Below are 24,932 nucleotides of genomic sequence, written 5' to 3' on the forward strand. Positions count from 1 at the left end.
TCCTCTATTGTTCAGAATAAATAAGAGCCAAGGAAGAAGGCAACAGGATTCATAGGTCACCCACTGAGATGACACTGTGCTCTTAGTGAGCCTATTACTTCAAGTGTTACCGATCAAAATGGGTACACCCATAACTAAAGAAAACAGATGCAACCCAGTCCCAAATTATAACTGTGATGGATATGCCAAAAAGGTAGGAATCTTATTTTTAACTTCTAGCACAAACTTTTTTCTATGGAGAGACAGTTTAAAAAATGAAAAGACAAAATATTTTCCCAACCATGCAGACCACAATGGCTTTATTTATACTGTATCAACTTCAACAGGCCATGATGATGCTGTTGAAATAAAGATATAAATTGTAAGGAAGAAAATTTACTGATAAAATTTTTAGTATAACGAAAAAGCTCAATAGAGGAAAAATATATGGCTGTTGTCTTCAAAGGCAATAGAAAGCATGAGTATTAACCCTGCCAATAGAATTCTTGGGTTTGGAGGGAAGTAGAAGGGCCATGGTGCTGCTCTAAAACAGGCAGATGGAAAAGCTCTCAAGACAGTGGTTAGGAGAATGGCTCTGGTGCCGGGCAGCTTGGTTCAAATGTTGATTCTGCCACTTACTGTAATCTTGGACATGAGACTTAACCTCTCAAGGCCCCATTTTCTTATCTGGAAAATAGGGATAATAATAGCATCTACCTCTAAGATTGTGATACACATTTAATGAGATTAATCCATGTAAGGTATTTAAGGGATTACATGCCACAGGACAGGAACCTAATAAAGTGTTAATCCTTATAAGGCAGAGAAAGCACTTCAATGAAGCTAAAAAATCAGCAAACTGCTCTAGCACCAGATATCAGCAACTGCTCTGCACTCCTCCTATAGTCATTCCTCAAATATCTACTAGGCTTCTTTACAGCAAGCACTGTACCAGGCACAGAGAAGAGTGGGGAGAAGAGAAAAACCCAAGCCCTCCAGGAGCTTCCCATTTCATCATTTTCCTGAATCGATACTCCTCCGGATGATGATCTGCCGTATATGCAGGCCTTCCCTTTTCATATCTAAAATGTCTGTATTTCTATCAAATCTTTATTTTACATCACCAGACATTTTTACACTGTTTTTGCATTTATTAGTTCCTATTACTCTATGTTATCGAAGCTAGTTAGAAATGGAGAGCTTAAAAAAAATAAGCACAACTTTTTTTAATGTGATTGAACAAAATTCCTGCCATACTGACAAACTGGAGGATAGAAAGATGTTGTCATATATTTATTTCAGTTACTGACTGATGGAAAACAATCAGATTTATTTTTAAATGAAAAAAACATTTTAACCTATTAGAAATGTCAGAAAATAAAAATCCAATAACTAGATGTCATAGAAGACATCTATGCTTTAAAAGTTCCTCAAAAAAAGTTGCTGGAAATATATCTTACATGCACTCTGACCTTTTTTAATGAAGGCCTGTGGCTTTTAGTGCAATTAATGTAATACTATAAATAAAGCTATCAAGAAAAAGGTAGAAAAGTTAAGCAAGTCACCTTTATGGAAAATAGCATATTATTTTTTTCTGAATTTCATTCAGTATAGATGAGTACTTTTCATTAAAGAAAAATACAGCAGTTAATTTAAAGATAACTTACATAGTGAGTGCTGATGCGCACTTAAAAGGAGATATAAGAAAGTCTGAATTATTACTTTTTATGAATATATCTTTACATGGCACATATTCCTTAAGTTTTTTGACAATATAAAAAATGTGTTTGAGTTAGAATGAGTTCAGTTTTCGATTTTATCATTTTATTCATGTCACTAAGAAGCAATCCTACCTGATATTGATGGGAACTGATCAATGGATGTTAAGGCAGGTGGGTGAAGGTCTGATGAAAAACAAAATATTGGAATAAAATTGAATTATCTTTCCATAAAGTACTAATCAAAATCAAAGGGAAAAAATAGTGTAGAATCTGGCAGATCACTAATTTGAGCAGGTGATCAAAGTTAATCTCATCAATGGTAAAACAGATTGACTTAGTATAGCCCCAGATGTGGTCAGCATGATTTTTTGGTGTTCCTAATGAGACACATAGCCTGAGTGGTAAGAATGCACAGGCTAAGTGATGAGGAAACATCAGATGGACTCAGGTTGAGGGATGAAATGCTTTTACTTCTTAGACCATAAAGGACAGCAAAAACAGGTCAAGACTGGAACTACTCCCGACTGAAGGAAATAACAAAATGTGACAACCAAATGCAACATGTGTTCTAGAATGGAATCATGGATCAAGATAAAAAAAAAAAGGCACTGTTTTGATAGCTTGTGCAATTTGAGTGGGGTGTGAGATTGGATGGTATTTTGGTGTCGATGATTTCTTGATTGGAATGTGTGTGTTGGTTACACAGGGAGAGTGTCATTTTAAGAAAATAAACAGTAGAGTATTTAAAGGTGATGGAGTATATACTGTCAGTAAAAGGCACACTGGAATGAGATAAGGTGGGAGCAGATGAGCTAAAAATATTACTAATTAGGAATCTGGTAAGAGAAGACATGGGAGTTCTTCATACTGTCTTTGTAACTTTTCTGTAGGCTTGAAATTATTTCAAAAAAAATGTTTTAGTTAAAATAAATTATTAACCTGAGAACTCTCCTGCAGAAATTACTGACAATGAGTTGACATTCTTAGCATACAAAAAAGTTCTTAGAAATAAACAAGAAAAATAACAAAATTCGCATGTAAAAATGGCAAAGGGTATTTAGAAACTATTCATTAAATCAGACATACCAACAAATTATTAATAATTATATTAAAAACATAAAATTCACTAATATCCAAAGAACAGTAAATTTTAGAAATGATAACCGTTTTTCAGATGCCATATTAGCAAAAAGTATTTTAAATATAATGCTCAGTGCTTCAAAGCATGTAGCTTAAGTCATTTGCAAAGCAAATTTTTTCCTCAAAACATATATCTTACTTCGCTTTTAGTGCTGTTTAGGGTACTTTTACTAGATGAATTAAATGGATTTAAGCTAAAATGTTCAGTGATTCATGTATTCTGTGGTACACTCAACATCCTCAATAATAATCAAACATAATTTTTACACCACCTAGTGTTGTAAATAACCAAAGGTTAAAGTATAAAGGAAAGGTGATAGCATGTCAATTATCTCCTTCTTTCAAAATGCTCAATGGATCAAATCACTAAAAAGAAGGGGAAAATTATGAATGACTTGTATTCAACTGTTATGAAATACATCAATACATGGTTTCAACCACAAAAAAATATGATTCTTTGCCAAGATCAATAGAATTCAAGTGTGTACAACAGCGGGGGAAATAAGGTTTCTTAAGTAATGGAGATAAAAAACTCCATGTCAAAAAAGGACAACAAAATAATATTTTGAACAGGTCTTTTTTAAGGTACAAGCTTCACCACAGCTACAGAAATAACAAAGTGAGTTACAAATAAGCTGAATCCTATTTCCTGTCACTTGACAATAAACTGCAGAAAGATATAACTTTTAAATGAATCTTTGAAAAATGATAAAGGATTGATCAAAGGCCTAAAGAGCATTTGGGAAGTTTCATAATGACATCAGAAGACTAAAAGGAAAAGTTTTAATGAGAAAAATTGTAATATATATTACACCAATCCCTCAACATTCATCTTGGAAAAGATCATTGAAATGTCAGTGCATATCTATGTATGTCAGATTAAGAAAAGATAATTAAATGAACTTTGACGGCACCTTGAAAATCTTCTCACTATAACATGAGTTGTAACCAAAGCACCCAACTTTCCTCCTGAGACAAAAGGGAAAGCCATTAAACACCATGGAAGGTGTGAGTTTTAATACAAAGCAGATTCCATTTTTCTGGAAATATAGTTATCTCTGTTTTTTTTACAAATTAGAAAATATAATGGAAAAAATAAAGATCCCACCTGAGTAACAGCACAGCCTAGAAGGTTCCCAGGAATAAGTCTAACAAAATATGTGTATGCCATTTATGGTGACAATTATAAAGAACACAAAAGAAGACATGAAAGAAAACAAAGAGCTAAGTCACTCCACTAGAATTAAAAAAATAAATATCAGAAAAATGCTAACACATTAATCTATAAATGTGATATAATTCCAATACAAATCCCAATGGAATTTTTTTTCATAAAACTTACTTATCAAACTGATTCTAGAGTTTACGCTAAAGAAAGAAGTCTTAAACACAGCAAAAAATTCTGAACAAGAAGAACAGAGATGTGAACTATGAGATAGAAAATCTCATAAAACTACAGCAATCAGAGTAGTGTGGTCTTGCTGCAGGAGTCAGTCATAAGCACATCAGAATAAAAGGCTAGGAATTGATAAGGATCTGATTCTTCGTTTGACATGACAAATACTTGAGAAAAAAATGGGCTACTGGGTATCTGGCATTGGTACCACCCAGCTTCACCTTTTTGATATTACACTAGATAAGTATACCTACATTTAAGTTTAAGACATCCATTCTTTGCTCTTATTAGGCTGGACAAAGATCATTTGTTAAATACAGCGTGGCAGATGAAGATGCAAAGTTAAATATAGATGTGGTATTGTCCCCTTTCCAGATCACCAATTAAAACATCAATTGTAAACTAATCAACAGTATTTACATTAATGCCTACATATTAGTATTCACTGCAGAGTCAAATATTATGGAGAAAATTTTTCCCATTGGCATGAAGTCATCAACATCCAAAGAAGAACGTCACTAACATCAAGGACAGATGGAGTTTTTTCTTCCTTTCCACAAACTGCCCCAAATCATGCCAACTTGGTTTCTATTTTATATAATAGACCATGAATTTTAATAAAGGAAGTTTTAAACTTTCTTCTTTTCCAGTGATTTTCTAATTGGCTTTCTCTTTTCTTTGGAGGAGAAAACAGCATATTCTTTCTTCCCTATCTCGTTAACATAATCCCACCCTTTAGAGATATAAATTATTGATTTGACTGCATATCAATTAAGAAAATATAGCACATCAAAAATCACCATAAAGATTTTAAGGCAACTCAAAAATAGAGATGATATGGAATTCATATTCTTATTAAATGGACTTCGGTAAAATCAATGAATGTAGAAAAATAAACAATGTAGCTAAATAGGATATTTACAAAAGAAGACAAAAATGGCCAATAAAGTATTGAGAAAATAGTCAAACTCACCAACAAAGTGTTATTTTTCACCTATTAGTAAATTTTTAAAATCCCTGAAGAAAGTAGTACATAGGTACTTTAAACTGCTAAGATTACCATGTATTAAAGCCTTTCCTGAAATATATATTTTATGTACATATATGTATTCATATATTCATGGCATGTAGAAAATTATACACACACCAAGTTGGATAGGCATATCTATATTTATACATTCACCCACTACATTCTGAATATCACCTATGAATATGCCAATATATTAAAATATTACAATTGGGCAGTGACTTTTTTTTGCATATGCACTTCTAAAATGTGTACATTGAAAAGCTACATTTATAATATAAAACAGAGTTTATGCAAGTGTATCACTGGCACAAAAATAAACAGACTGATGAAACAGAAGAGAGAGGCCAGAACGATTTTTAATATAAACATAGGATTCCAACTTATGATAAAGGGAGAAGTTCCAAATGAGGGGAGAATGAAGAGCTAAATAAATGATGTTGAAAAAACAGTTATCTGTTTGGCAAAAAATGTTTAAAGCTCATTTCTTACCTATTTGATAAAAAATTTTAGAGAAATTCAAGCATTAGATGAAAAGGAAACCATAAAAATATATTTTAAAAAAGAAAGACTACCTAATTTCAGAGTAAGAAAAGCCATCTTCAAATAAATGATCTACAAGGAATAAATTAATCAAAATAACAATTAAATAATAAAAACACACATGAATAAGAACAGAACTCTAGAGCCAATGTTTTGGGTGAAAAGCCTGGCTCTACCACTTATTAAGTATGAGAATTTAGTCAAAAAATTTAATCTCAGTGTCTAAGTTATCTGTGAAATGGGAATAGTAGTTGCTATGTCACAGAATTATCGTGAGGATTGAATGGAATAATGCATTAAATGAGAGTAAATGAAATAATTTTAGTTCATGAATATAAAAATACAACAGATAAAGTTAATGGGCAGCTAGCAAAACAAAAAAAATTATGAAAAGTTAAAAAATTATGACACATAGGTAGTCATTAGTCAAGATTATATAAACCACTAAGAAAAGAACAACAGAAAATGATATCTATAAAAAGAATGTATAGGGACAGTAAAATCACTTTTTAAAAGTTCAATCTCACTAGTAATCAAAGAAATGCAAAATACTATTTCCTAACTCAACATGGCAAAGATTTATTTAATGTGATAATGCTCCATTTTAGTCAGGATACAGTGAAACTCCCATTCTCAATCTTGGTTGTTGCACTTTACACTGGAATAAACTTTTCTGAGGATAATTGGGCATTGTGTATTTTTTTAATCTTTTTTTCTAAAATACGGGAAAATACTACTGTATCCAACCACACAACAAATTACATTTCTTGGAATTAATCCTAGACAGATTCTGGGCTAATGACTGAAGAAAATCGTCAGTCATTTCAGGATCTTTTCATGAAAATTCTTTGTGAAACATGTGATTAGATAGTAAGTAAATCGTTTAGTCATAAGCTGATACCTTGAAGGCAATCAAGGAGAGCTTGCTGTTCCCTGAAATTTAAACATGTCAACCTCATCAAAAATGGTGAAAGGGGAAATAATAAGTCACAAGGGCTTATCGAAGAAAAGAAAGAATTAAAATAACATTCTGAAACTTTTTATTCCCAAGAAACAATATTTAGAAAAATAATTTAATCATTAGAAATAACTTGAATGCCAGAAGAAAAAAAGAAAACTTAAAAAATGAGTAGCAAGCTGATTTTTAGTAGCTACATGGGCCAATTCAGCCAAGACACTCATATCCTGTTATCCGCTATAAAGAGTAGATAAGGAAGCGCGAGATGGATGTGGCAGAAGGGTCTTGTAATGACTTAAGATAGTTGAGGTCTGATAAGCGGACGTGGTCAAAACAAGAAGGAGCCTACAAATACCCCTGTCCTCTATATCTCCATCTAGAGAGGTGACATGTGTGCAGGGAGTGGATGTGGCCGGTCAGTCCACAGTTGCCGCTGCAGCAGCTGATTGCTTCATTGGCCCTGCAGAAAGAATGGAACACTGACCGGAAAGAGAAAACCTCGCTTCTTACGCATGAAACAGACCTGTGCTCCATGAAATAACCTCTGTATATCCACATGTATACCTCTTTCCACCACTTCACCTATATATAATCATGGTACATATAAGTGATATGAGAAATCTCATTTGCTTGCTGAGTCTTCAGTTGAGTTTCTCTGATGAGCAACCCACCCTGCCTTGTAATGGTATGTGTAGGCCTAACCACATTAAAATACACATTTCAACTTTCCTAATAATAATGGAGGCATGAAAATACACATTAAAGATGCAATTTTGTTAGAGAGAAATAATGACGTAGAAACATACTTGAAGAGAATAAAATATAAGTAAAGTATTTTTAATTATGTAGAATTTGGGTTTCAAATTTTTAATCCCATTATTTTTAATGTTATTTATTAAGTGCAAATAAAAAGTGAAAATGTAGTAACTGTTATGCTAGTCTGTTAATTTTATAATGGAGTTATTTTTAGTTCAGAACCATTAAGCCAAGCAAATAATGCCAGTAAGTTTAATTTTTACTTAGTAATATCAAGAAAGAAATGGCTTAATACATGACAGGCACTCACCAATATGGAGATATATTTTATCAGCCTCCTACATAAATACATTCTTACTCATCTAGAATGTATAATAATTAATACTAAGAGAGTAGGAAAAAAATTACATTTATTTCACCTCAAGTTCATTAATATAGAAGATGATGACAAACTACAAGACAGTTGTGTATATATTTGCAAACTTATTACCACAAACTATTTCCATGTATGCTATTTGCAAAACATTCAAAGTTAGAGGCATAAACATCAGGAAAACTCCTAATTATAATCTCATGAGAACCAATTTATATATTTAAATCTCAAAACTATTTTAAATAAAGAGAAGTATTATAAACCACAGAATATAACACTACATAGATTTGGTGCAGAATATGGGGGACTGCACCAAATCTATATCAAGGGACAACAAATGGATTTTATTTATCCTAAGGAAACTGCAGTTTCATAAAACATGAAAAAAGAGAACAGAGTCCTTTTGGAATTTGGGGAAATTCTCTTGTTTGTTTTTACTTATAAATACAGTTTCACTTTTCAGTGAGCCTTTATTGTTTTCTTATTTCTCTTCTATAATTCTTATCCAAAGAGATAAGTGAATTAATATCTTAGAATTATTTCTCTATTCTTTTTTTCCCTTCAAAACACAATAGCCAGAAAATGGTAATGATGAGAAAACTCCTTTGATCTAAGTGTCTTAGTTTTTGAAGACCTAAAGTACCATACATTATTGTTTTAGATAATAATGATATGGGCTACACGTATACAGAATTGGCAGAAGAGCCACAAACTTTTTTATACTGTGCTCATGTGAAGTTTTGTGGTCCAATTTTTAATACTATCCCCTGTTTGGAAAACACCATTTGAAACCAGCATCTCAGGTTGGAAGGCCAATGGAGAATTTGCTCACAGCCGCCCAGGGCACTGCTGATGAGGTTCCAGGAGCTTCATGATGATGTTGCTTTGTTTGAAGCTGTGTTTCTGTACCAAGATTTGACTTAAGCCCTCTTCTGTGATGTCTGCCTTTCTCACTCCCATGTTGTTTTTAGTTCACTTTGGACACCCAAGAACCCACAGCATGTCCGTTAGACTCATATGTCCAAACCAACAAGATTGTGTGATTAGGTTTCCAGCTTTCACACAGTGGCTTAGATGTTGCAAGATAGCTCATTACAGGTGTTGTTATTCCCTAAGAACTTGACTTACAGTCACTCAGAGGCAGCAGCTGCCAGTTAGTGAAATCCTCATGCCTAGAGCTAATGACATTTCAAGATAGATGAGGCACCCCCCATCAATAGAGCAATTTGAACATTCTCCAGATTCTTTGCCCTAGCCTGGTGAAAATTCTCTGATGTCATTTATGATTCTGGATGTACTCAGATAATCTTTCCCTTGATCTTCCACTCACTTCTTCATCCACCAAATATTTATTTAGCATCTCACTTTGTATGACAGCATGACAGGTGAATGGAGTGTGCAAGTTTAATGCACAATCCTCTATAACAAAAAAAAATTTAATAAAATATTGTTGTCAACTACATAAAATTTTGCACAAATACACAAGTACACCTGGGAAAAGGATCACAAAAGCTACATTCCAGAGTGTTATTGTGGTTGTCTCTAGATTCCACAACTATAGACACTGGTGCTGGTAAGTGTTTACAACTGGCTCTTTGTTCTCTAGAGAAATAATTCTAAGACTGTTTAGGGGAGAGAAGAAAAGAATTAGGAAAAAAGTAAAGATTCATTTAAAAAAAAAAGAAGAAGAAGAAGAATATTGAGGAGTTCCCGCTGTGCTACAGTGAGTTAAGAATCCTGCATTGTCTCTGCAGCAGCTTGTGTTGCTGCTGAGGTACAAATTCGATCCCCAGTTCAGTACAGTGGGTTAAGGATCTAGCATTGCCACAGACGTGGTGTAGGTTGCGGCTTTGGCTTGGATTCGACCCCTGCCTCAGGAACTTCCATATGCCATGGGTACAGCCAAAAAGAAAAAAAAGATATTTATGAATAAAAATACATTTTTATAAAAGCTCTGCTCTGTAGCATGTGCTGATTTCCATAGCCTACTTGAAGCTACAACAATGATGCCAGCCAGCACACCAGGTTTCAACTCATCAGCCCGTATAAGCCCACTCCAGAACACCACTGATTGGCTGAAAGACAGTTTCCTCTTTACATTTTTCTTATTTTCAAAATATCTTTAATGATAAAAGTGGTTGCCTCCAGGGATAGAAATTAGGTGGCCAAGGACAGGGGTGGAGACGTTTTTCTTTATACCCTGCTGTGCCTTTTAAAAACTGAACCACAGAACATGTTACCAAATTTTTTAAATTACAATTTAAAATTTTTAAACCTTCAATACACAATTGTTATAATTGTGATTGATTACAGCAAATTATATTTTTAATGTCATATGCAATTAATACAGACATATATCTGTGGAACATTAAAATAACAAGATAAGATGTTACATGTTAGCAAGCCAGGAGGGGTGGCCCAAATTTAAAAAGTGCACGGAGGAGTTCCCCCCGTCATGGCGCAGTGGTTAACGAATCCGACTAGGAACCATGAGGTTGCGGGTTCGATCCCTGCCCTTGCTCAGTGGGTTAAGGATCCGGCGTTGCAGTGAGCTGTGGTGTAGGTTGCAGACGCAGCTCGGATCCCGCGTTGCTGTGGCTCTGGCATAGGCCAGAGGCTACAGCTCCGATTCAACCCCTAGCCTGGGAACCTCCATATGCCGCGGGAGCGGCCCAATAAATAGCAAATAGACAAAAAAAAAAAAAAAAAAAAAATGCACGGAGAAAGAAATGAACTAAACTGGGAAGGTCAGTAAAAGCTTCATGGAGATGTGAGTGAAGCTCTGAAGAAGATTTGGATGAACAGAGAGAAAGGAGTGACATGCAGATGATGAGCAGACCAGCCACTGGACCTGGCATTTATACCCTACTGAATGATACCACCTATCTCCACCTCTGCCAGTGCCAGAGCTGACCTTCCCCACTGCCTCTGTTTCTCACTGACTTCCCCCTACTTCACTGGTGTGAGAGCAAGCTGTATCTTAGCCAGGTATCTCAAGATAGCTTACTGCCATCAACCCGCAAGGAGATGAGACTGAAGTCAGCGACTGACACGAGGAAGAGGGAAGCCCTTTCACGCATCTCTGGTAATAGCACTAACATTTATTGAGTGTTTGTTCTGTGGCAGGCACTCTGTGATCAAATTCATAGAGCCTAATTCATGGGGGAATAACTCAAGTTCTTGCTTCCTATGAAGAAGGCAAGAACCTGTGGTCAGTGGAGCACTAGGACCTCACTTCTCCCATGCCCAAAAGCAACTAGGAAATGAGCTTCCTTCTGCCTGAAAAGGAAGGAAATGGACCCAAGATGGACCTTACAGAAAGCTGGAGTTGCAATAAAGGATGACAGATCACCTGTTCAGTTTGATGGGCATTTTCCAACATGTATCTGGTTTACAGCAAACCATCTTATGAAATACATAAATGTATTCACTTATCCAGGACCGTATTTTGTAAACTGGTCAACTTAGTAGGTACTTCAGATCATTCTATTAATCAAAACTTGACATTTTTTGTTTGTTTGACTTTTTTAATGATGAATGTGAGAATTAGATTTCCCCTGTTTTAATTTGCATCCAGTAATGGAAAACTTTTTGGTCATTAACAAATAGATTATAAATGAATATTTATTGGCATAGGAAAATGCTCAAAACATTTTGCTAAATTTTAAAAAGTTATAAGATATATTACAGAATACGATTCAATGTTTTAAATAACAATCTATACATTTTAAAGACACTTACAACTGAAAATATCACTAGAAACTATCCCTGGGGGGTAAAAACACAGATTATCTTTGCTTCCTTCTTTATGACTTTCCAAATTTGTAAAATTCACTATAAATATTATATGCAATGTTTAAAATTTGTAGCTTAATTTAAAATTTCATATGCTAGAGGGTTAATCTATCAGACTATGAGAATAGAACCCACACTACTTCCCCAGGAAAATCTTGACTGTGCCCTAGGGAACTGTCTATTTCAGCCACCACAGGCAGATGTAGGCATCTTCTGTTTAGTCATGTCTTTGTTTGACTCCTCAATTTTTATAATAAAACATCAGTTTTTCCTCCAATTCAACTACTGTTGAATCTCAGCACTTAACTCTCACTTAACTATCAACAAAGAATAACTACAATTCGGGTGTTTATCAGAAAAGTTGAATTTGAATTCAGTAACTCAAGAGCTACACTGGGAAAAGCAATTTATGTGGAATATTGCCAGCAGGACATGGAATATTATCAGGCTTTCATATAAGAAGTGCCAGTGGTATTTTGAGCAGTAAAACTTGGCTGCACAGAACTTTTGTGCACACCAGCAAAAGCCTCAAAGGCTATTAACTTCAAACACCTTTACACTTAGATGCATGGTACTGGCATCACTATAGACTTGCTTTCTCCTAAGTGCACTGTGGCCTGATGCCACCAGCTGACACAAGGTCCTCTGAACTTGTTCCTCTAAAGGCACTCACTACATTTTGCCATAAAAGGTCATAGAAGAAATATGCATCTGGTCTCAGAACCAAGAATAGCTCCATTCCCTTAATCATCTAACCACAGTGACAGTTTTTTTCCTTTGCCCAGATCTGCATATTTCACTTTACTTTTATCTCATTGCCCTAAGGATATCTCTATAAGGCACCTGAATTTTTTTTGAAAAAACAAAAGCAGAGAATAAATAAGAGTTCAGGAAATGATGAAACTAAAGAAATGGATAAGAGTAAGACTAAGGACAGAAAGATAATTTCAGCAACAATAACAGGAAAAAAAACAACACGAAGCAAAGCATAAGGTCTGTAAGGGTGATGGGAGGTTAGCAGCTTTCACAGTGGACTGGTAAAAATACCAAACTCAAGAATCTGAATTATGCTAAGTGAAATAAGTCAGACAGAGAAAGACGAATACTGAATATGGCTTCGCTTATGTGCAGAGCTTAAAAAACAAAACAAATGAACAAACATAAAATAGAAACAGAGTTCCAGATACAGAGAAACAACAGGTGGGGTTTGGGGGGCAGGGAGAAGTAAGTGAGGGAGATTCAGGTGCAAATTTGAGGTGCAAACTTCCAGTTACAAGATAAATGAGTCTCAGGTATGCAACGTATAGTGTGGAAATATAGTCAATAATTATATAATATCTTTGTATGATGATATCTTAACTAGATGTATTGTGATTATTTTGAAATCTACACAAATATTGCATCACTATGTAGTATAACAAGAACTAACAGTATTGTAGGTCAGTTATACTTCAAAAACAAACAAACTCATAGAAAAAAAGATCAGATTTTTGGTTCCCAGAGGTAGGGATTTGGGGGCGGGGGGGCAGGGAGAATTGGATGAAGGCAGTCAAAAGGTACAAACTAATTATAAGATAAAAAAGTAATACGAACATATTATTATAAATATAATTAACTCTGCTATGTGTTAAACACAAAAGTTGTTAAGACAGTAAGTCCTAAGCGTTTTTATCACAAGGAAAACTTTTTTTCTATTTCTTTGATTTTGTATCTATATGAGATGATGAATCTTCACTAAAAATATTGTGATAATTACTTCTCGATGTATTTAAGAAAAAGTTTTATGCTGTACACCTTAGACTTAATACAATGCTGTATGTCAATTATATCTCAATAAAACTAGAAGAAAAAAAAGAAAAAGAAAAGGGTTTAGAGCCTGACTCTGTCACTAGTTAGATAAGTGATACTGTAAACACACACACACACACACACACACACACACCAGGCAAAAGGGAAGCCAGTCTGACAATCTCTCCTAGACTGTGAGAGAAGGCATAGCACAGAGGTCCAGGAGACCGGCTCTACAATCACACTACCTGTTTAAACCCCGCCCTTACTCTTGAGAACCTTTAACAACTTAACCTCTCTAAGGCTTGTTTTTCTTATCTGTAAAATGATAATGATAATAATGACCTTGCAATATGATGGGACTATTGTGGACTTTTTTTCTCTAGTATTATCAAGCATTTTATATAGATTAACAGAGATTCTGAAGTTCAGAAGAGGTAAGTAATTTGCAAGAGGTCACAAAGCCAATAATTCTTAGAGCTATGACTGAAATGCATGCAGTCCATCTCCAGATCTGCATTCTTAACCACTTTAGGATATTGATGATAAAATGAACTAACACATGGAAGGCACAGAGTACCGAGCCTGGAAAATGGTAAGGCTTTGATAATTGATGGCTTACTAAGCAAAGGAAAAGTGCCTTACAAATATAAATGATTTTTAATAACATATGAAAATATCCTGTATCTCAAATATGGTATTTTTTCAAGTAAATGTCATCAAATTTGTAGATGATACAAAGGAAAAATGAATAAGTAAAACAAGAAACTAGAGATTTAACAATAAATTTAACAAGTATAACTAGAAAGCATGAGAGCTGAGCACAAAGATTTATGTATAAATATACTTATCATGGCATTATTTATTAGAGTTTAAAACAGAAATGAGTTAAATATCCAAAAGTAAGGAGTTGATCAAAAAAAATATGGCATATCTACATGTACGGAAAAAAATTGAATTAAAATATGACAGAAATTAAAACAGTCTTCTTTGGGTGATACGATTTGCATGAGTTTTCCTGTTTCTTAATTACACTTGTCAATTTTCCAAGTTTTCTACAGTTAACAAATCTACTTTATAGGAACAGTAAGAAAGGATCTATCTGACAGAATATCTTCTTCAAGGATCTACCTGATAAAGGTTGGGTATTTCATTATCTATATCCTTACCATGACTAAGGCGCTAAAAAAAAATCTCAAACTATTTTAATAAGCATCATATGGAAAATGCATAGATTACAAGACGTCTACACTGGTCAAACATTTGTGGAGTTAATATATTCAACTCTAGGGACCAACAAAAACAGGCCATCTGGATGGGATGGTCATGAGAGATGCTATCTGAAGAAAGGTTGGGTGAGTTCCATGTCTCTACAAACGGGAAAAAGTCACAGGGCAGAAAAATCTACTGCCCAAAATACTGGGGAAATTTTCTTAGCAAGGGGAAATAATCAGCAATAAATCAGGCTGCTCTGGGAAGGAACAATATCCTTTGCAGTGTGTGAGTCAGGCTGCCTAAAGCCCAACTTCAGAGGGCAGGGTCACAGTGTTGTAAGCAAGGAGCTCACCTGATATCAATCACCTGAAGATGAGGACCAGAAACACACCAAGGGGAAAAGCCCCAGTGAACCCTTGGACATGGACCTCTCCCTTTAAGCCAATTACCCAGTGAATGTGCGGATGACACCCTCCTCTTAAACACAGGCCAAAACCTGGCGGGAAAGAAACCCAAGGCTGGGGGGAGGGATGGCTGGGAAGTTATGTCCATCCTTTGGGGTTAAAGATGGAATTAAATGGGGCCTTAAATCCCTGAGAGTAATCCAGGCAGAATGTATCAGGAACCCTGTTCTCAACCTGTATTTGCTCTGTTTGCCTTTTAGGGTTTAGTAAAGATTCACAAAGTCCCAGGCTGCCCCATCTCTAATAAGAGAAACCAAGAGGTTTCTGCCCACATCTGAACAGGACCATTAAAACCCGGTATATGTAAAACGCTTTAGTCTTCACAGCAACCTAAGAAGGAGGTACTGGTACTATCCCCATATGACAGATGAGGACACTGAAGCACAGGTAGGTTACACGATTTGCCCAAGGTCCGCAGAAAGTCATGAACTGGGTATTCAAAATATGAACAGGAAGGAAATTCCATTGTCAGAACTTAAAGAACTTTCAGGAAGGAATCATTTTAAGCTGTTTGATATTATTTTGTAGTAATTTATGTATGTGCTCAGTGTCATGAATGAATTTCTTCTTTCCCCTCTCCCCTCCCCCCCACTACTCCCACCAGCTCTCCTGAATATGCTTCTACAAGTGCAAGAGGCTAGGAAATACTCGACAGCATTTTGATTCAACACACATCCAAGGATACAGCTGCAACTGCCCCAGTCTGAGAAGAGCGTTGGAAAAAGAATTTATCTGTGATTAAAATTATAAGACTATTAAACTCTAAACCCAGGACATTCTAATATCCTAAAGACACAGAATACAGTATTTTTGTGGCTAACTGTCCACCAGTTTAGAAGTATGCATGACTTTCCCATTGAGGAAGATACCTCATGAGGAGCTCAGTCATTAACAAATATGTTTTAGAAATGGTGACTTCAGTGCGCTCTGAGCAACATCAAAAGCAGCAGCTCCTTCTCCTTCCAGGCTGATCTCAATTACTTGTGTTGGTGATTCTACATAATGTAGCAAAATTATTCTTGCTATTTTAAACCAATCATGCATATCTTACTTTTGTTGATGTTAATGTGTTAATTTCACCACATAGGAAAAAAAGCAAAGGAAACTCCAGCAGCCACACATACCTGTGATCCAAGTGGTGGATGGAGAGAATCACACCAGAATTTAAGTGGGTCTGTTTCAGGGTCACCAAAACAGTAAATTCATGTTTATTTCTCAGCTTCTGAAAAAACTGTTCAGCTGTAGCAGTGGATGCTTTTATACTTCTGGGAGTATCTTTAAAAAAAGAAAAAGAAAACAGGTGCATACATTAAACACACATTAAATAGACTAGAATTTGGTTTTATAAAGCATCCTTGATAGGCAACATCTTTAAGAAAACATTTTCAAGTAATTGCTGATAAATACCATTCCAGACTTTTCTGATAGATTATTTCAAGAAGACTTTTTGCTACCTCGGACATGGGGCAGTAAATCACATGAACTACTGAGCTTGTGTTTCAGGGACCTTTTTTTTTTTTTTTTTTTCAAAAAATGTCTTTGAGGCAAAGAATCAAAGAATCCTGTTTGAAGAAGTAAGTTCCCAAGTTTTCTCCTCATATGCTTCCCACATCCTGGGTACCACAGCCACGTCAGTGTCCACACTGAACCAAAAGATGTCCTTCTGAGAAAAGGACCTAAAAGACTGTGATAGAGCCATTTAGCTTTTCTGACACCTTGTGACAGAAAACTGGATTTAAATCAATGTGCCACCTTCCACGTTGATATCTGTAGCCAGAAGGCTTGCTATAAATAGATTTTTTAAAAGATCATTGAAATTAGTCACTCCCAGCCTTCTGTGCAGTGGATGAAACATTAAAATCAAATATCCTACCATATTTTTGAAAGAAATACATGGAACTTAATTTCCACGTCCCTCTCTTAGAGAAGGCATAGACAAGAGAGGTTGCAGTGGGAGAGCAGAGATTTTTACCCTACAGTTCCCTCTGGTTGAGTCTTGTACTCAGTCTCAGGACCCAGAGGATACAGGAGAAAGAGCCAAGGACAGAAATGGATTTAGTGGGCAAGAAAAAAATCTATCATTCAAGCCATCTGCTAAGGGAGCATAAGGCTCTCCTATTCACAGTGTGTGCAGAGGGTTGATGGGAGCCAGAAACACAGTTTCTGTTGTTATCAAAGCCTTCTCCTCTTTTCTGTGCTTTAGACTATGTAGGACTGTTCTCCCTAAATGCCAGTAGTTTCCCCAGTGAGAACGCCTTACCTAGCCTACGTAGTCCTTACATTCTCTTCCGTTAGAGGTTACTAAAAGATACTGTGCTATAGAGTAGGTCCTTACTGGTTCTATGCTTTATATATAGTAGTCGTATGTTTTAATTCTAATCTCATTTATCCCTCCCCGCCTTTCCCCTTTGGTAAATATGAATTTGTTTTTTAGTGCTGATTTTTAACCCACTCCAAACTGTATACAAGTAAAGCATTCACAAACTTCATGACTTCATTTTAATTTGATAGAGGTAAATTAAAACTGAATTATAAAGATGTATTATGCTCCCCAATCTATATATGTAATGTGATCCTTATCAAATTACACATGACATTTTTCACAGAACTAGAATAAATATTCCAAAAATTTATATGGAATTACAAAAGACCAGAATTGCCAAAGCAACCCTGAGAAACAAAAAGCAAGCAGGAGGCATAACTCTCCCAGACTTCAGGCAATATTACAAAGCTACAGTAATCAAGACAATGTGGTACTGGTACAAAAACAGACATATGGACCAATGGAGCAGAACAGAGAACCCAGAAGTAAGCCCAGACACCTATGGTCAATTCATCTTCAATGAAGGAGGCAAGAATACAAAATGGGGAAAAGACAGTCTCTTCAGCAAGTGGTGCTGGGAAAACTGGACAGCCACACGTAAATCATGAAACTAGAACACATCCTCACACCATGCACAAAAATAAACTCAAAATGGCTAAAGACTTAAACATAAGACAAGACACCATAAAACTCATAAAGAACATAGGCAAAACATTCTCTGACCTAACCATACAAATGTTTTCTTAGGTCAATCTCCCAAGGCAATTGAAATAAAAACAAAAATAAATTAATGGGACAAAATTAAACTGACAAGCTTTTGCACAGCAAAGGAAACCATTGTTTAAAAAAAAAAAATGAAAAGACAACCTACAGAAGGATAGAACACAGTTGCAAAGGATGCAACCGACAAGGGCTTAATCATCAAAATATACAAACAACTCATAAAACTCAAAAGCAAAAAAAAACAAACAATCCAAATGAAAAATGGGCAGAAGACCTAAACAGACATTTCTCCAAAGAAGACATACAGATGGCCAGTAAACACATGAAAAAGCTCAACATCACTAATTATTAGAGAAATGCAAATCAAAACTACCATGAGGTACCACCACATACCAGTCAGAATGGCCATCATTAATAAGATTACAGGAATTCCCATTGTGGCTCAGTGGAAACAAACCTAACTAGTATCCATGAGGATGTGAGTTCAATCCCTGGCCTCACTCAGAGGGTTAAGGATCTGGCATTACCATGAGCTGTGGTGTAGGTCGCAGACTTGGCTCAGGTCTTGCATTGCCGTGCTGTGGTATGGGTCAACAGCTGCAGCTCCTCTTTGACCCCTGGCCCAGAAACTTTCATATGCCAAAAGTGCATCCCTAAAAATAAAAATCAAAAAAAACCAATCAGACTACAAATAACAAATGCTGGAGAGGGTATGGAGAAGAGAGAACCCTCTTCCACTGTTGGTGGGAATGTAAATTGGTACAACCACTATAGAATACAGCATAGAGGTGCCTTGAAAAACTAAATATAGAACTATCATATGATCCAGAAATCACTCCTTGGCATGTAGCCAGACAGAACTTTCATTCAAAAAGGTACATGCACCCCTGTGTTCATTGCAACACTATTTACAAGAGCCAAGACATGGAAACAACCTAAATGTCCGCCAGCAGAGGAATGGATTAAGAAGATGTGGTACATATACACAATGGAATACTACTCAGCCACAAAAAGAACAAAATAATGCTATTTCCAGCAACATGGATGCAGCTAGAGATTTCCATACTAAGTGAAGTAAGTCAGAACGAGAAAGACAGGTATCATGTGGAATCTAAATTATGGAATGGATGAACGTATCAATAGAGCAGAAACAGACTCAGAGACATGGACAGCAGACTTGTGGTTGCCGGGGCGGGGGGGGCGGTGAGATGGACTGGGAGTTTGGGGTTAATAGATGCAAACTATAACATTTAGAATGGCTAAGCAATGAGGTCCTGCTGTATAGCACGGGGAACTATAATTCAATCGTGACAGAACATGATTGAAGATAATATGAGAAAAAGAGTGTACCTAAATGTATGACTGAGTCGCTTTGCTGTACAGCAGAAACTAACAGAAAAATGTAAATCAACTATAATTTAAAAAATTTTTTTCAAGATTTATTATACTCCCTCCTCCACCTTTTTAGGCAGGTAGAACTTGGGCAGCATCCTTTGTCTTGCTGAGCAGGGTGATAGATGTGGACACAAATGAGAGAAAAAGAAGAAGAACTACATTGAATACAGAAAATGATGATCAGAGCTACAGAGATATAGATGGAAGGTGGGGCCCAGGGAGCTTGAGCTCTTATAGTGAAAGAAAAGGGACTGAGAAAGGTATGAGAGACACCTGACAAGGTGGAACTTTAGAGAAGAGACATGTAAAAAAAGGTTTTTAGAAAGTTCTGTCATTTGGTAGGCAAAGAAAACCTTTACTAAATCTCCATATAATTCCCTATCATATTTGGAGTCAGATTTGTGGGAAGAGTTGAGAGGCTTTATTATTTTTGTGGGGTTTTGTTTGTTTCATTTTCAAATGGAATGACATGTGAAGATTGACCGAAAGAAAGAGCAAAAAACAGACTACATTTGAGTATCGTTGGTGAAAACATAAATCACCATGGTTGAAAATACAATGAAGGAATATGTAGTTGGAGAGAAACCATTTAAAAACAAAAAACAAAAAAACTGGTCAACCGCACTTTGGAAAAATTTCTCCATTAGCCCCAGGGAAGGTTAGTTGAAAAAAGAAAAAAAAAAAAAACGAACATAGGGAAAACTCTTGAGAGACTGGCAAGACAGGTAATCACTGACTTTTTGTTAAATTTCACATTTGTAACATCCCTAAACTACCTTCCCCAAGTCAAAATGATGCTTTTGGCTTTCGCCAGGAATGGTGACACAGAGCTACTTACTGGCTCTTTCACTGTCTGCCAGGCACATTGATGAGAGAAAGGCCAGGTGAACACCAGCATGGATATTTACATTGAGATGCTTAAGGAAGCACTTAAGGAGACCTGCAGAGCAGAACCATCCTGAGTCCCACCAGGGTGCTAAGTGGGGACCCATCCAGCTTAGACTTAAGCCTATGTGCTCACGCAGGGTAACAATTCAGGATGGGATCTCTCACCCTGTCCAACCTCTTGTCCCAGCCCATAACCTTCCTGTTTCTCTCCCTGTATGGGGGTTAGGGTGACTTGGAGGAAGGACGGTCCCTCCAGCACAAAAACGATAAACAGACGCCCCATTCAGATCATGATGTAAAGACAGGAAAAATGGTACTATTTTTATCTCCATCCTGATTACCAAGTTCATTTCTCAGAGGTTTAAACACTGGGGCTTGCATGAACTTCCCACCTGTGTTGCAGTGAGAGGCCATGTAGAAGGCCAGCGGGAGGGAGAGAAGCTGGCCTGACTTACCATGGCCTCAGGACAATCTTCTTCACTGGCACCCCCAGCCCAGGGGCCCAGGACACAGGTAAAGATAAGTTGCCTCGTTAGCACAGAAGGTAGCACATCAGTCTCATAAGTTACCTAAATGTGACAGAGAGAGCTCCTACAGGAAGTATAATACTTCCCAGCTTTCTGTCAAGAGAACACCATCTCCCACCAACCCTTATGACCTCACTTTAATAATATGTAAATTTACTGTTCCCTTTAAAAACATGTTTTCCAAGTATTCATTATGCATAAGTCCAGGAAGGACTTGATGGGAGCCTGGACTCTATGAGTAGCTCAGAAAAATTAGGAGGGGTAGAATTCAAGAAGTTCTTTTAGGAAGCAGAATCTAAAGAATTTGGTCACTGATAAAATACAAGCAAAAGGCAAAAGAATGGGGGAAAAAAAGTGAATCTAATTGAATCCAAGGTTTCCAGCTTGAGACTGAATGCAGAAATGCAGTAGGGAGCACAATGGTATCCAGATGGGATTTCAGTTTTAGAAGTGGTCACTCTGAGGTGTTATGGGCTATGCATGTGGACATGTCCACTAGGAGGCTGGCATTATAGAATGCGATCCAAGAGAAAGGTCAAGGTTGGCAGTCTAGATGTAGAGGCCATCAGAATACAGTATCTGAAGTCCTAGGAGTGCCTGAGTAATCATCGGAAGCATAGGAATGAGAGGAAGATGAAAGGATGGACCATAAAAACACTAAAGCTGTAGCACAGCAGGGACAACACATAAAACTTTATACCTGTACTAATAATGCCGCACATCTGGTACAAATAACATTTGTCCTTCCAAAGCGTATAAATAATATCTTTTTCCCTTTGAATCACCATTCCATTTTATTCTCACAAAGCTTGACAAGGACAGTTATTACTACTTCCTTTATCAGTGAGAAAAGCAGACCGAGGAACAATCCTGTGATTCACCCTGCATGCTAGAGGTGTAGCAGACGCCAATTTCCGGTCCAATAAATCACACTGCCTCCTGAACATGGCATCCTTCCTTATCCATGCTTTACTGCCCCTTACAGAGAGGCAAATTCGAGAGCACCAATACAGAAAAGAATCCAGAAAAAAAGTAATTACATAAGATGACATTTTTAGTTCCTTAAGTGACTAGCTTACTAGTGATATGAAGAAAGGTCACTTTCCCTATTTGCATTTCTGTTTCCCAATTTGTAAAATTAGCACCCCTGCCTTCTATTTTCATCTCAAAGATGATATAATGTTCTGAGAGACTTCTGACTTCCTGTGATTATTTCTCTAAGACCCAATTCTAGTCCTCAATGGAAAATCAAGTCAAAGAAACCACCACATGAGAGTTAATCTTACTATATTTTTATCATTTAGGGTTTAAGAATTCATAATTAAATTTAGGTATGTATTAAGCAATTACTTAACAAGACCTCCTGTTTGGAAGCACACATAAAAAGAAAAATGTGGAGTTCCTGTCGTGGCTCAGTAGTTAACGAATCCGACTAGGAATCATGAGGTTGCGGGTTCGATCCCTGGCCTCGCTCAAGGAGGGGGTTAAGGATCCGGTGTTGCCATGAGCTGTGGTGTAGGTGGAAGACGTGGCTCGGATCCCGCGTTGCTGTGGCGCAGGCCGTCGGCTACAGCTTTGATTAGACCCCTAACCTGGGAACCTCCATATGCCGCGGGAGCGGGCCTAGATAAATGCAAAAAGACAAAAAGACAAAAAAACAAAAAAACAAAAAAAAAATGTGGTGGTTATGAGAACAAGTTCTGAACCCAGCATAATCATGAGGTTCCAGTGCCAGCTATGCAGATGACTAGCCGTGCTTGGCATATAGCAACACCATGTGTTGGCTTTTAGGATTATGACACATATTATTATTACTCGTACAAGCAATGAGGCTATGGAACCCACTAAAACTACCCAGAGCCATATACCCTTCTGGTGATTTTCTGAGCTTACTTTCATTCTATGTATCTTAAACTCAACCACAAAATATCAATTTCCACATACAAAAATTGACATAAAAGTTTCTGGCTATCAAATTATTCTTAAGATAAAAACTTGCCTACCCTCTGTTTCTAGAGAACTGTGAGTGAGCATTCTTTTAAGGACAAAAACCAAAGGAAACTGAATTTCTTCTCAAAGAAGGGATATTGAAGATCATTTGAAACTGCCTCTTCAGAGAAAAACTGGCTGAAAAGGGGGCTTTGAAATGCTACTCCAAAGCCTTACAGGAGGATTTAGCAGCATGCCCATGCTGCATTAGGTCTTTTTAATTGGAAAACTGCTTGCGTTTAAAACAAAACTTGTTTCAACATTTTCCATTTTTATTGTGTGCAGAGCCAAAAAAACCCCGCTAAGAACATAACGAATAGCATTTTAAAGCAGTTATTAATAAATAATGAAACAGCTCAGAAGCAATTACATCCAAATATTCATTTTTAGTTATGGGACTACCAGAATGGAGTGACCGGTTCACATGCAGCTGCAGTAACAATTCCTAGGGATTTAAACAATGTGCTGTGTACCCACCACATACCTGGTTAAGGGCAGAGGAGAGTGAGAGCGAGATGGAGAGAGAGGCTGTTTTCTTTCTAAAATAGACTATAGATTAATGCAAGGCTATCTGTGGTAGCTAATACGGATGTTTACTGAAAAAGACTCAAAATTGGAGCTTCTTTCAGTATTTTTAGCCCATTAGTAGTGAAGGGATATGCCCATCTTTCAACAACAAAGAAATCGGTAAGAATTCTTTTCTTCTTTCACATTTAAACTGCATCACTGCAATTGCCATCATGAATCAAATGAGTCTCTGCCCCCTGATGGTCTCTGTCTTGTCCAGAGAGTGAAGAAAACTAAATTGATTTCCTGCCACATAATCAGACTAATAAAAATACCATGTGCAAATTCAATTATAAAAATAGTTTAATCTCAAGCACAGAATGGTTTGACTCAGAGTGTTCCAAAACTCACCAAGTTACCTTTTTTTTTTTTCCCCCCCAGTCTCTAACTATGAAAAGTTCTTGTCCTCTAAATTCAGGTTAGAAATAGATGAAGTTAGAATTACTCTCATTGTTGCCGTCCATCTCTCCCACTCTCCCATCAATATATCCACGCCTTTATGGTGCAAACTTTAACAGCAAAATAGAAACAATTTTAAAAGCTATTAAAATTTGATAACATGATGTATGCAGTTTGCAAAGTCCTTAAACATGAACAACTCATTTAAGCCCCACAGCAACTTTGAATAAATGGGATTATTAGCTCCAGAGTAATAGAAATTAGAGATGAGGAGAGAGAAGACTAGAGAAACTCAGACACTTGCGACTATCCTCACAAGTGGCTCAAAATCAGAGGTGATTTCTATCAACTTACTATATTGGGAACTTGTTGGTTCAAAACTCAGGAGCTTCCTGAGTGAAATCTGAAACTGGGTGCCATACATGAAGGGCAAAGAAAAACCGCAGAAAGAGGTAGACGGCTCCAGATTGGGAGGTGGCAGGTTTAATGAGCAAGGGAACTTACATACCAGGCTTGTTCTAGAAGGTCTGAAGGCAAGTAGATCGCCACAGTGGCCCTCCAGAATCTTCAGAGTTTATATGGAGGGCTTAACTGGGTTCAGTCATATATACCATCCAAATGGTCTCAGCACCACACTGCTCCCTCAAGGCAGTGTCCTTACAAAGAGCTCCCGCTGTGGGAACAGTGGAATGTACATTCCAAGGATGGGACGGGGTGCAGGGCCTGTGATTACCCTGGACTACCTCCTGGGTCAACCGGTGGTCACATCCTCTCACTGACCTTCTCCAAGGCCATCAGCAGAGTTTATATGAATGAGCCTAACAAATGAACCTACCAAGTGGCGGAGCCAGGATCCCAACCCAGGCCAATGTGCTTCCTATTATCACAGGAACACAAGGGTGGCGCACACTCTGGAAAGCAGTCCTTATTCTAAGGTAGCTTTTTAAAAAATACATTCTGAAGATA

The 24,932-nt window shown here is 36.8% G+C and overlaps 1 protein-coding gene across 4 annotated transcripts in view; it reads right to left on the reverse strand.

Annotated features, from left to right (window-relative positions):
• Positions 1 to 24,932, reverse strand: part of NELL2 (neural EGFL like 2) — a 333,105-nt gene that overhangs the window by 264,030 nt on the left and 44,143 nt on the right. For all 4 annotated transcript variants that reach the window (XM_084957200.1, XM_021092577.2, XM_084957201.1 and 1 more), the window contains one exon: positions 16,280 to 16,430. In XM_084957200.1, the coding sequence (XP_084813326.1) occupies positions 16,280 to 16,430 (151 nt within the window). The remainder of the gene's footprint in view (positions 1 to 16,279; positions 16,431 to 24,932) is intronic.

The sequence above is a fragment of the Sus scrofa genome, chromosome 5 (assembly GCF_054392235.1).
Source record: "Sus scrofa isolate SSC_HxYL_T2T_F1_AM1 chromosome 5, Sscrofa_HxYL_maternal_Yorkshire_Landrace_v2.0, whole genome shotgun sequence".
NCBI lineage: Eukaryota > Metazoa > Chordata > Mammalia > Artiodactyla > Suidae > Sus > Sus scrofa.